The sequence below is a fragment of the Alosa sapidissima genome, chromosome 2 (assembly GCF_018492685.1).
Source record: "Alosa sapidissima isolate fAloSap1 chromosome 2, fAloSap1.pri, whole genome shotgun sequence".
In the NCBI taxonomy this organism is placed as follows: Eukaryota; Metazoa; Chordata; class Actinopteri; order Clupeiformes; family Clupeidae; genus Alosa; species Alosa sapidissima.
The window spans coordinates 21,883,178-21,896,088 of NC_055958.1; the positions used below are offsets into that span (position 1 = coordinate 21,883,178).

General features: G+C 42.4%; 2 protein-coding genes across 3 annotated transcripts; both read right to left on the reverse strand.

Annotated features, from left to right (window-relative positions):
* Positions 1-762: 762 nt before the first annotated feature.
* mstnb (myostatin b) lies at positions 763-5,044 on the reverse strand. Of its 2 annotated transcripts, XM_042083659.1 has the most exons (4): positions 4,970-5,044; positions 3,487-3,813; positions 2,591-2,958; positions 763-2,140 (listed from the first exon to the last, which is right to left on the reverse strand). In XM_042083659.1, the coding sequence occupies exons 2-4, from the start codon at positions 3,707-3,709 to the stop codon at positions 1,760-1,762; spliced, it is 972 nt and encodes a 323-aa protein (XP_041939593.1). In that variant the 5' UTR covers positions 3,710-3,813; positions 4,970-5,044; the 3' UTR covers positions 763-1,759. The 2 variants fall into 2 exon arrangements, with proteins under 2 accessions (XP_041939593.1, XP_041939582.1); XM_042083648.1 differs by lacking the exon at positions 4,970-5,044 and having other exon boundaries at positions 3,487-3,951.
* A 784-nt stretch (positions 5,045-5,828) lies between these two features.
* ildr1b (immunoglobulin-like domain containing receptor 1b) lies at positions 5,829-12,484 on the reverse strand. Its single transcript, XM_042083595.1, has 8 exons — positions 12,175-12,484; positions 11,579-11,749; positions 10,471-10,620; positions 10,208-10,327; positions 9,826-9,972; positions 8,472-8,597; positions 7,284-8,176; positions 5,829-7,133 (listed from the first exon to the last, which is right to left on the reverse strand). The coding sequence occupies exons 1-8, from the start codon at positions 12,239-12,241 to the stop codon at positions 7,095-7,097; spliced, it is 1,713 nt and encodes a 570-aa protein (XP_041939529.1). The 5' UTR covers positions 12,242-12,484; the 3' UTR covers positions 5,829-7,094.
* Between the last annotated feature and the right edge of the window lie 427 nt (positions 12,485-12,911).

Consider the following 12,911-nt stretch of genomic DNA (forward strand, 5'->3'; position numbering starts at 1 on the left):
TCAACATGGCTGCAGTCCAGCTCACAGCAGGAAAGGAAGTGCCTCTCCTACAGCACAGTTCGCCCTCTTCTGGACGGAAGTGAAGGCTTCAATAGGCTGTCATTTTAATTAGCCCTGATTTCAAAACCGTTATGTAAAGAAATTTAGATCATAGGAATTTTAAATAAAAAGTGAAATAGAATTATTGGCCAGAATATTGATATTTTAAAATCAGGCTCACATGCTTGTAAATGGAATGTGTGAAAATGCCTCTAACCCCAATGTCAACTTGCAATAAACAGTATGATTACACTGTTGGCCACTTTAACCATCAGAGGGCAGATGACAAACAATGGTCAAAGACCTTTGAGTAGCCACACCATAAGGATCATTTAAAAATGCTAAACGGAAGCCAAACCCTTTGGCATTGACCATTCTCTCCCTTGATTCCAGATTATTAATCAGATGTTTTCCCCAGTGTCCTCTGTAGGCATGCATTCATCTGTAAGCATCATATGGATGCATCTGGATTCTACTCAACGACCCTTATGTTATCACATGGAATCTATTCCCTCATATTTAATCTAGAGTAAATTGAATTCACTCTGTCTTATGACAAAATGTGTACATGTTCTGAAACATAAATGGCCATAGGATACACACGAAGACAAACATGCACAAAAACAAGAGCAACTGGGTTCAAACGGAAAACTACACATCTTGTGAAACTGCTTGGCCTAGTCTGTAGTCCAGTGATGACTAATTAATCACAGAATAGAGCAAGCACCTTTATTTGTTTAACAGATATATAGATTTGATATTGTGCACTTCTTGCTAGGTTGTGGTCTTATACATTTACTAACAGAGGTTAAAAAAGTAAACAGCTACTGGAAACAATGGCATATAGTACAATTAGCAAACATATCAAAATCAGTTTTTACAACTTTTTAGCAACCAATTATCTCTATTGGTCTGCCATAGTGCAAACTGTGTTGTTTGAAAGACAGAGTTTAAGCATGGTTTAAACATTCATTCTTTTCATATACCTCTGCTTTTGTTACACATACGTATATATGTGTAGACTGCATTCGTAGTGCCTCTGGTTCAAGTCCTTCTGCCCAGTAATGCTGATTTATATTTATATATATACACATATATAATTATATAATAATTCAAGTGTGTAGGGAAGTTCAAGCAGTTGAGTAATGGTAAAGCTATAATCAGGACGAATTGAATGAACTGAGTGTGGCATTTATGGCAATGTACATGAGACCCGGTTCTGTTTGCCAGATGGATCTCTTCAGATAGGATCTCCAGCTCTAGTCAAATGTTCTTGAGTCCCTCTCCATTTCACTCAAAAATGTCCTAAAAAATATTGCCTTAATAGGTTAGCATGGCCATCTGGCACTGACAGCCATACTTGCAAAAATATGGATATTACAAAATGAGTGTGACATGTAAGAGAGATGCACACAAGAGAATGTATACAGCATGTATGTGAGGGACAGTTAAAAACATCAAGCAGATTGAAGAGAAAAAAAAGGTTTGTCATTGAATGTCGTCAAATTTTCTCTTGTTTGTTTTCTATGTCCATTCCCAAGTCCAACTCTATGACATTCCATCAGTATATCCATGTGACACTTATGCTCGGCAAATGGGTGAGCATCCTTGTTGTGGTTTCTGGCTCTATTGCACAGTGTAAGAAAGCACTGGTAAATGGTTAAAGTGATTATTTTCAGAAGTCCAGGAGAAGGATGAGACTGGCAGTGAGTTTGCTTACTCAGGAGCAGCCGCAGCGGTCCACCACCATGGACGGAATCTTGCCGTAGATGATCTGCTCTTTCCTGTTGAAGTACAGCATGTTGATGGGGGACATCTTGGTGGGGGTACAGCAGGGTCCGGCCGTGCCCCGTGGGTTGGCCTTGTTCACCAGGTGGGTGTGGGGGTACTTCTGCAGGTGCATGTACTCACACTCGCCTGAGCAATAATTGGCCTTGTAACGCTTGGGGGCGATAATCCAGTCCCAGCCAAAGTCTTCAAAGTCCACGGTGAGAGGGTACCGGCAGCAGCGAGACTCTGGCGAGTTTTCGTCGCAGTCTAGTCCAGAATCCCGTCTGGACCTCTTGGGGCCTTCAGAGATTTTCACCTCCATGAAAGGTTGCTGTGAAAGTCAAACCACAGTAATCATGGATCTCTACAGCTACATCCTGCAGTCATTAAGTAAAATGTGCAAAGGGAGCTCTGGTGTTGTGGCAGGCATTACACTAGAAGGAGAGCAGCCATGCATAATAATAAAAAAGGCCATGCACATGCAAACGTGCATTATTTGGCCTCTGTGACCTAGGAAAGATGGAAAGGCCAGATAAAAGCCTCAACTAAATATAGAAACAAAAGGGACTCTGGTACAGAGATGTTTAAATAATAGGCCCATAAATAATTACAGCCAGTCACAGACTTTTCTCCAGACATTAGTGGTTTGGTCCACTAAACATCCCATATTTTTCAGTGAATATATAATCATACAACTGCAACTGAGTGAATTTAGTGATTTGTTAAAATAAAGACTGTTAGAACATGTCTTGTGTTACAGTGAAAAGTCAGCTGAACTCACCAGTCCTTCATCTCCGGCTTCTGCAGAGGTGACAGCTAAGTCGGTTCCCTTTGCGTCGTACGCGTTGATCTCGATACCCCAGTTGGTCTCTGGTTGTTTCAGCCACACAGTCAAAACCTGTTTGACATCTATGCTTTGCCATGATTTGGTCCCTGATTTCACGTCAATTTTCAACGATCGGATTCTATGCCTGTTTCCGTCCTTGACTGGCATTAATCGCGATATTTGAAGGAATACAGTGGTATCCTCATCGGCTGGTCTCAAGTTCACCCAAAGCTGCGCTTTCACGATGCGGCTGGGTTGAATCTTCGGGCTGAAGGAGAAAAAGCAACACTTGGGTTTCCGCTCCACTTGGACGATGGGATCCGCTAGATAAAAAAAATAACAGTAGAGACACAGAAAAAGAGACATCCAGTCAGTCAGTCAGAAGTCTCTCAGAATATATAGGCCTACTGTTTTACAGTAACAAGAGTATTCAACATAAATGGTCCAGCTTTCAGATTTAAGAGCAGCGAGGAAACAGCCACTGTGCGCACTTGTAAGGGAAGTGCCAACGCGCAAAAGGAACGCTAATGACGTTTAACGCTAATGAGATTTTTGGAAGTGGATGGTTTTATTTTCCATTTTTAACGTTTTGTTACATTGCATCAAACAAATACAATTATCGGTTTATTATATAAGTGAAATGTCATGCATATGAAGAAATACGAAGTTTTCGAATTCTTCTGACATGTATCAATAATCTGGCCATATGAGATGCGCTTCAATAATAAAGTAGAACACATAAACCTTCGGCGTAAAATAACGCAACCGCTGCGCTCCGGTGAGTACCCAGTTGGCGACCACGCCAGCAGCGCGCAGATTAGTATCTTAGCATTTAGGACAGTAGAACTTACGCTCGGTGGCCATGGTCATGATTGTCTCTGTGGTGGCATGGTCATCATCATCTTCCATAACGCCGTCCCTGTTATCATCTCCAAGAACATCGTACTGGTCAAGGAGTTGCTGGAGTGGAGGTGCCTTTGGTAGTAACTGTTTGACAACATCTCGGCTGATGTTGGGCGCTTGTTTGAGCCGAAGTTTACTCAGAATTTGGGACTTGATGGCTTGTAACCTCATGAGCTTGCTCTGCTGTCTAAACTCACATGTTGTGCACTGCTCACTGTCCTCCGACGCAACTGAAGTCTGGTGGTGCGTTGTGATCTCACCATAACCCACTGGACCTAGTGCAATTAAAAAACACACAGAAATCAGAAGTCGTGCAAAATGCATGTTCTATCACTTCGTTAGGATCCAGTTGATACAAGTTTACACCCGAGGTTATCAGCACTGAGTACCACACTCATAGGTGTCATGCTTAAAATTCTGCAAGGCTTTTTATACTGCAACTTTGGTCTCTATTGTGTCGTCAAATTCAATGATTGGCTGGGCAGGCAACAATGAATCTACTGAGATAGACGTGACTCAATTCCTCAGTCAAACCTTAAAGAGGTAGAGCCACATCACTTCACATCACGTTAAGACAATGTCATAATTATTCAAAAGTGAGATTAGGTTATGAAACAGCTGACACAATTCATCACCCAGCTTCATGCAAATACGCACTGTGCCAAACTGTCGACTACCGTTATGGATTCATTGATGTTGCTGTAGTTGACACGATCTTTTATGTTAATAAACGAAAAACAACTCTAAAAAGAAATATATATATATATATATAAAAAAACTGTTGGGTGCCACAAAATGCCATAGAAGTTTTTATAATAAAAATACTGTCGCTATAACAATATTGATGCTTGATTAATAATATTAATTAATATGAATAATTATTCATTTAGATCAATATTACGTCACAAATGTAACAGCATCGATTCTAGTGACAATCTTAAATATGAATGGGTGTATAAATAGACGGGCTTAGTTATTCCATAGCATGTAATATTTCTTATGATGGGAGAAAAGAGTGCCATCTACCGATCACCACATAGACTACAAAAAGACAGCGCCAAGGTTCAGGCTCATTGACATTGACAATCTTTTACTGTATTAACGATCTGGATGAAATTTCAGAGCGCGATTGTTATGTAGGCCTACCATAGCCTATTCGCGCAATGAATATAGCTAAATCATTTCATCATCATTTCAGCAGTCAGTCCTACAGACTATTTGAATGTGACGAAATGGAAGATGGCCCAGGGGCATTGATTTGTTCAGCGACTTTTCAACTATTTGGATGTAATAAGACGATTCATAACTTTGTGTGTGTGTGTGTGTTGGGGTTGGGTCTATAGCAGATAATATATGGATACTTTGGATGGATTTAAAAGTAAGGGTATGGGTTTTGAAACTCTTTCGTCCAAACGCTCAGTTGTAGCCTACCTTCATAAATTATTTGATGTGAGTTTTGAACTTGACCTGATGTGAATAATATTTCAATTCAAGCAGCGTCATCTAGTGGATAGAAAAAGAAACGAATGTCAGCTTCACCTGAAAATTATACATCATAATAAGGGCGAACATAAAGTGCCAAAGCAAAGACAAAAGTCTCTGACACCTATTTGGTGTTAATATTTCAGTGCACAATTACAATGTCTTAGCATCAAAGTGTGCATGAGCAGTTGTGATTGTCCCATAAGTTGGCAAATTATCGCATTACTATTAAGCCAATAAAAACACATAACAGTCATCAACATTCAATTCTAAATGTCACAGACAACAGACAAGCTATAAAACCTGACAGACAACAGACAAGCTATAAAACCTGTTCTCATCTGAGGAGCCAACAGTGTAATGTACTGTTTAATGTGATGCTTTGTTGCTCTCGTTTTCTTTCCCAAATTTGACTTGGACATTTTCTTCCTCTATAATAAGGGCTCAGAGTAGCCAGGAGGTTTCTCAGGCCAGGGCCTCCCCCCTGAGGGCACATCTCCTCTGGCTGCCCTCCTCTAAGCCCCCAGAGCTCTGACAGCGAGGTGGTGGTGGAGGTGGGGGCTCCTGTAATGTTTAATGTAATGCGTGATTGCCCCCCCCCCCCCCCCTTTTTGTCTCCCAACCTTTTTCTTTCCTTCTCCCACAGGCCTTTTCTTTCTCTGCCCACAGAGGCATTTTGTACAATGCCAGTTTTGAGATTGTGTTGTATATCTTTTAAAGCAAGAGGGCAGCATAGCTATAGTTAATGGACACAAAAACATTTCACTTCTCTGTATTCATACTTCATTCAAGAATAAAAACAAGAATGTTTTCTTTGATAATTTATTTGAACTTGCAATTAGACCAATCAGTTTACACTATTCTATGGTTCCCCTTGAAAACTTTATACATAATATTTTAAAAATCATAATATATACAAAACATACTTCACAATCCAAACATAGTGCATACAATGCCATCTCCAGCCTAAATGTCCAAAAAACATGGGCAGACACATCTGACATTTCTATCCAAATGGAGATAAACTTGTGTTAGACTTCTTACCCCATTTACATCATTAGTATCCTTCATTATATAGACAGAACAGTTATCGCCTAAACTCTAATAGTTAAAAAGAGAACACCAGTAATTGTACAAAACCATATTAATTGCTGTTTGTTCAGATAGATGTTTTAAGCAACAACCATTCGGGAGGACTGAAGTCAGTATACAATGTTAAACTGCAGGGGGCAGGGGCTGAGCCTGACGGCAGAAGAAGCAGAAGAGCCCCGACCATAGGCACGGCTGAAGTGCCCTTGAGCAAGGCACCTAACCCCTCACTGCTCCCCGAGCGCCACTGTTGTTGCAGGCAGCTCACTGCGCCAGGATTAGAGTGTGCTTCACCTCACTGTGTGTTCACTGTGTGCTGAGTGTGTTTCACTAATTCACGGATTGGGATAAATGCAGAGACCAAATTTCCATCACGGGATCAAAAGAGTATATATACTTATACTTACTTAAGTTATAACACATACAAAATCTTATTGTGCCCTCAGTCCTAAATGTATTGTTACCTTAGTGGTCATTTAAATTGTTTGATGCAACATTGCTTGGTGAGGCTTTCAAATACTTTGAACACATGAACACACACACTAATCAAATAATGTAAACTGGAGTATACACACACACACACACACGCACACACTAGAAGCCCGAGGTTAGTTTCTAGTAACTTCATTGGTAAAAAAGAGGTAAAAGATATCTGAAAGAATGAAATGTGGTGTCTTTGCGCATTCCACAGCGCTCACCTTTAAAAGTACTGATGCCAATAGCTAAAACTAAACTTCTAAAATACGTAAAAAACATTGAAAACAACCAAAATACATATTTGTACACACATACATAAAAAAGAATGAATGAGATACGTCTGGATCTCAGAAATTAACAACAGTGTCTGTAACCACGGACCCCTGACTGTCAGTGACTACTGCCTACTGACAACCCATCAGTCCTGTGGTTCAATTCCCTAGAAGTACATAAAAATGAGTGAAAAGTGAGGACTTCTGCTTCTGCTTAAACTGAAGATAGGCAGGTTTCAGATCACCACACTGTTGCCACTGCGAGAACTCCTCTCCTAAGAGACAGAAAAAAGTCCCAAGAAAAGGGCAGGAAGACAAGGCGAAGAGAGCAGATCAGAGAGAAGGGGGAAGGATGAAAAGAATTTGGTCAGAAAACAGTGATCTGAGTCATGAAGCGTCACTTGATTGTAAGTTCAAACCCTTACAGAGAAGCGGTCTATGTTGTTCTTCCTGCTGCTATGCCCTGCCTGGATCTCGATGGAGGAGTAGCTGGGTGGCTTCTCAGGCCAGGGTCTCCCTCGTGAGGGACGCGCGCCTCCCCCCCTCCGGCTGTCCTCCTCCTCGGAACTCCAGGAGCCCCGGCGGCGGGGTGGGGGCGTGTAGCTCCTGTCCCGGCGAGAGGTCACGTGACGCAGCTCGTCCATCACGTCATCTCGGCTGCGCGAGCGAGGACGGTAACCCTCGGCTCCCCTGGCCCCTCCTCCTCCTCCTCCTCGCCTGCCTCCAGAGCCGCCTGTCCGTCTCCCGTGGCGATCGTCCCAGTCCGACTCGTCGCTGTAGCTGCGCAGGATGCCGCGGCGTGGCGACGGCGGGTCACGGGGGCCCTCTCGGGGGTCGCGCCGGTAGCCCCCTCGGCTGGAGTTGTCGCTAGACGGGTTGGACAGGCGCGGCCCGCCGCGGGTGCCACCAGAACTGCGCTGACCGGACCCGCGGCCGATGATGGGTGGCAACTGGATGACGCGTCGCTCCATGCCGTGGACACCGATCTCGTCCAGGGCAGAGAGCATGCTGGGAGGCCCAGCAGAGAACGGCACAGCCTGCGGTGGGGTGGCTCGGTGCTGGGGGGGTAACGACTGGACAGGGTGAGCCGCCATTTGCTGAGGGGCCGGCTGGGTATGGACCAAGGGTTGTGGAACATCCATGCTCCGCACCTGGCTCTCCAGAAAGTCCAACATCTGATTGTTCCCATGGATACTTCCCTGAACATTGCCATTGTCATAGATACCATGAGACATGACAGGTGGGCCTTGGTGTTGAGGTGGGTAGCCCATTGGGCCCATAGGAATTCCCTGCTTGGTGGGGTAGTCGGAGACAGAGCCTAAGAAAAACAAATAGAACTAAATAACAAATGGAGTGGAAAGAGAAGCCATTCCCTATGATCAAATTCCAAGATTTTATGTATATTCTATAGACACACCTGTGAGTGGATTGTTTAAATCACAACCAACAAAAGCCTGGTCTCAAAGTTTGATATCAACCTGATTAATGTCCAAGTATCTGCATGCATCAACACAACCCAGGCCAAGCATGCAGCTCAATAGGACTCAGTGATAAAGTCAGCTGATAAAGCTGATAAGCTCAGCCCGGTCAGAGAGGCTCCTCGGCAGACTGACCTGGGTAGAGTAAAGGGTAATTGGCCTGCGAGGACCCGTTGGACACTGGGGCGTATATGGGCTGGCCATGGAGCCACGGGGCCATCGCTCTCTTGGCCTCCTTCAGCATCCGGTGCTGCATCACCACTGCAAGCACAATAACATCATTTATTGGCCATTGGAATATGCATTATATACACACACAACACTGATGCACTCAACAACGGTATGGCAAGTAAGCCTGATGTCCTGGTGAAAGGAAAAAAGCTCAAGTTGGTATCAGATTTGAAATATCTAGGAATTACAGATTCAACTCTGTCATTCCAAAAGCATGCTAAAAAGAAAGATTTAACCTTGCCAACTTCAAATTTAACCTTGCCAACATTCAGGCACATACCTGTCTACAGATGCCGCTAAGATCTTTATGCATGCTATGATTTTTTCACATATTTAATTCTGCTTTACTAGTTGGTCACAGGCAAACAAAACAACTCTGCAACCAATTGAGTCCCTTTACAAACAGGCATTACAAACACTTGACCGTAAGGCCAACAGCTATCACCACTGTCGTATAACTCAGAAATATAATTTATTTAACTTTGATAATGTTAAACATTTCACTGATGCTTGCCTGATCTACAAGGTTCTACATGGGCTAGCACCTCCCCCACTGAGCCAGTTCATGAAGCTGAAAGAAAGTTGCAGCAGACTCACTCGAGTCTACCCAATGAGTTAAGAGAGAGCAACAACTTTGCAACTTTTAAAACATGGATTAAGGCAAACCAAAATTGTGACCATGGGTAATCACACCCCTAAGACTCACACTGTTACTTCATTTCTAAACTGTTAATATGTACATTATCTACACTGTTCTGGTCTTTCTGGTGTTTTTACTGTATTTTGCTTTTGTTTACATGTTTGTTCTAGCTACTTGTAATAGCTATTTGTCTTGTGTGTAATGTAGCCAGTTTTACTGTACTGTGTTGTCTGATGGGTATATTTGGTCTGGGTACCAGCTTGCACAGTTTGCCTAGTCACTTACTGTTTTTTGTTTTGTTTTTATTTGCTATTTTATTCGAGGCTGTCTTTTTAAGAACTGGCTAGAGACAATGGATAGAAATTAGCACTCACAACGGCGAGTTATTTACAGCTTGTCTGTTAATTAATGAGCATTGTCCTAATAAATAATAAATAAAAAAATAAAAAGTAGGATGGACACTGTGGCGGCATTATAGTTAGTTTCCATCCCAAAAATGGCAAGATGTCAGATTTTGTTGTCCCTGTGTGCAGACCCCCGAGTGTGTGAAGCAGTGGGCATGTGGAGCCGTGGGCATGTGGAGCCGTGGGCATGTGGAGCCGTGGGCATGTGCGGCACCTTTCTCTGGGCAGCAGCAGGTCTGGGGGCAGCAGGGGCAGCGGACGTAGCAGCAGCAGTTCTGCGGGCAACACTGGCAGCAGCAGATGCACAGCAACATGATGAGGAGGAGGGCCCCGATGATGATGAACAGCACCGTGAGCCAATCTGAACAGAGAACACAGGGCTTCTGTGCTGTCTGCTATCACTCTCGGAATACTTTGCATAAAACTGTTTACCTTGAAACAGCATGCAAATAGGAAACAAATGCACTGCTTTCTCCATGTATTGACATTTAGTCTACTTCTTATATCTGTTATCTGTTTCAGAACAACTGCTCTTCTTGACAGTGTAAAGAGTTTGCAAATACACAAAGAGCAGTCAGCTTCCTCTTCCTACTTACGATACACGATGAGTTTGATTTCCCGGTCGGAGTCCCCCGTGGTGTCTCCAGGTGCGTCGATAGAGCAGAAGTAAACCCCATTGTCCCACCACATGACTTCATTAATGACCAAGTCTGCCTCTGAGATGCACATAAGGATATGAAAAAAACAAAAAAATATTTGTTACAGTGATTCTGACATCACTTTGGGCTTTTTAATCAACGTAGACAAGATGTTTTAAACAAGGTTCCACAAAATGTAGTTGATATGCATTATGACTCACTGTCCTGGATGGTGATCTTGCGTTCACGGTACTCTGAGCCCAGTGTGGGTTCATTGGTGCCCCTTTTCTGAACCACTACACGAACTGTGCGCTGACGATCGGGGCAGTCATTGGCTGGGTCCTGCCCCAGAGCCAATGAGGCTTGATAGGCTAGGGAGAGAAAATGAGTTAAGACACATTCAACTGTCTGATGTGATTATTACATACTTTATCCATGAAGAAAAACACAAGATTCAAATACATGAATCAAACAACACACCCTCCTGTTTTGTTCACAATGGTTCCATATGGCACACGATAACTGTATTTCATGAGCACACTTTGCTTGCTGACATACTTTGCACTTTGCCCACCAAACAAATTAGGGCCCCTTGTGTTTTTTTTTTCTCCAAAAATGACAGATGTGATTTATGATTAAAATGCACATGTCAATACCCAACTGAATGAATTACAGGTAACACTTTACTTGACAGTATCGACATAAGAGTGACATGACACTGTCATGACACATGAAACCTAACCCTAATCCTAACCTCTAATCCTAATCCTAACCCCAACCCTAACCATAACTCTAAACCTAACCCTAATTTGTTATGACAAAAATGAATGTCACTTAATAACAGAAGCATTATGTCATAAACGTTTATGACTTGTTTATGACACGTTCATGACAGTGTCATGTCACTCTTATGTCGACACTGTCAGGTGTCTTTATGAACTTCAAATAAGTAGGGTAAGGTATATAATGAAAAAATATAAGAAAAATATTTTCATTTAAGACTTAAGTGTCAAAATGGTCATTTGTATTGGTCATTTGATTGCATGGACAATTCACAAATGCGTACAGATTTCAAGACCATATTGTCATCTCCTACTCAAAAATGCATTCCATGCTGAGAGTAATTTTAACTTTAATGTGAGTTATTCTGACCAGAATTAGAACATAGTGCATAGGCTGGATGATTACTAGAACAGCAGGTGTGTCTATCCATTTTTAAAAAGTAGTTGAACATAAACTCATATCTGACAGACAAAGTGACAAACTGCATGTTAATGATTCATTTATTACAATCAACCAAATATCACAAGGCCAGGATTCTTAACATACCTGTAGAGTAGTACTCCAGCACAGGGTCTTTACAGAAAGACTTGTACCTCCATGTAACTAGGACCTCTGATGGATTGGCGGATGTTGAGTAGTCACAGCGAAGGATGACAGATGCAAAGAGCGCTGTGCTCCTTTCTGTCTGAGGAACAGTCACTTGAATGGACTGTAACTCTGCGTTAGACACAACAATTGAATGTGAGACAGTCTACTTAACATCTACACCTAGGGTTAGCATGGCGTCGCAATGGAAATGGTAAAACATCTGAGAGAGGGGTCTAAAGGTCAGTTATCATTGCCTTATACAAGGCCTAACATTTTAGAAGCAAAATACGTGTTTCTTGCTAGATCGATCAAGGTCTATACTTCTATGATCAGTCGGTGTGTAGGTCGAGTTAGAACAGAGTTAGTAGGCCTAGGCCTAAACAACATCGTCACGTGACGCAAAGGTCTCCGTTGTCGTGTTTACACCTGTTGATAATTAACATTTGCCAGTTTCGGTAGAAAGGTACATTTTGAGGTAAAACAACACTATACCTTATTCTATAGACATAATACTCTAGCAGGAAATAATGTATGGAAATATTGTTCTAACCCACCTTTGGGGAGAATTCCAAGCAGAACTACTACAAGTATCAAATTTCCCATTTTTTCTCCGAAGGACATCCAACGCGGAAGCTATCGAAGCCTATAGATAAACTCCTATGATTACGATGTAATGGTTAAAAAGTAAAAAAAAAATGATCGTGCTAGATCATGCTTAAATGAAGGCAATCATAATTCCTTGTTTCCTCCGAACTTCGTGAAATTTACGACTCACTTCAGACTGTTTGTACCGCAGGTACACAACGAAGCGCAACTTTTCCCAGTGCAGTGCTCCTCGCTCCTTTCCCATCCCCCACAGCTTGCTCCAAGTGACATCATTTACCCCACCCCACAATGACAGGTGCATCTCGGAGTAAACTCCACTCACAACATGGATGCCCATACGTTTAACCACATCAGTTTGAATGCGAATCTTTACTCTCGACTAGAAAAAAATCCAGATGGCAGTTGTATCATTCATTTGATAATTTATCAATTCAGTTTAATCTTCAGTTACAAAGACACACATGATGATTCCTCCAGAATCCACCAGGGGGCATATTGAGTAGTCCTATACTTTTGTGTAAATATTCTGCTTTCGAAATTTGGGGAGCCTGCATCAGCATAATGGGCACCAAAAGCTACCCTATAGGATTAATGTTTGTGCGAGGACCTCCACTGGCACAATAATGGCTCTTTACACAGAAGACTTCTTTATTATGCAGAAGAGAAGTAAATGAGTGCTCCCCAC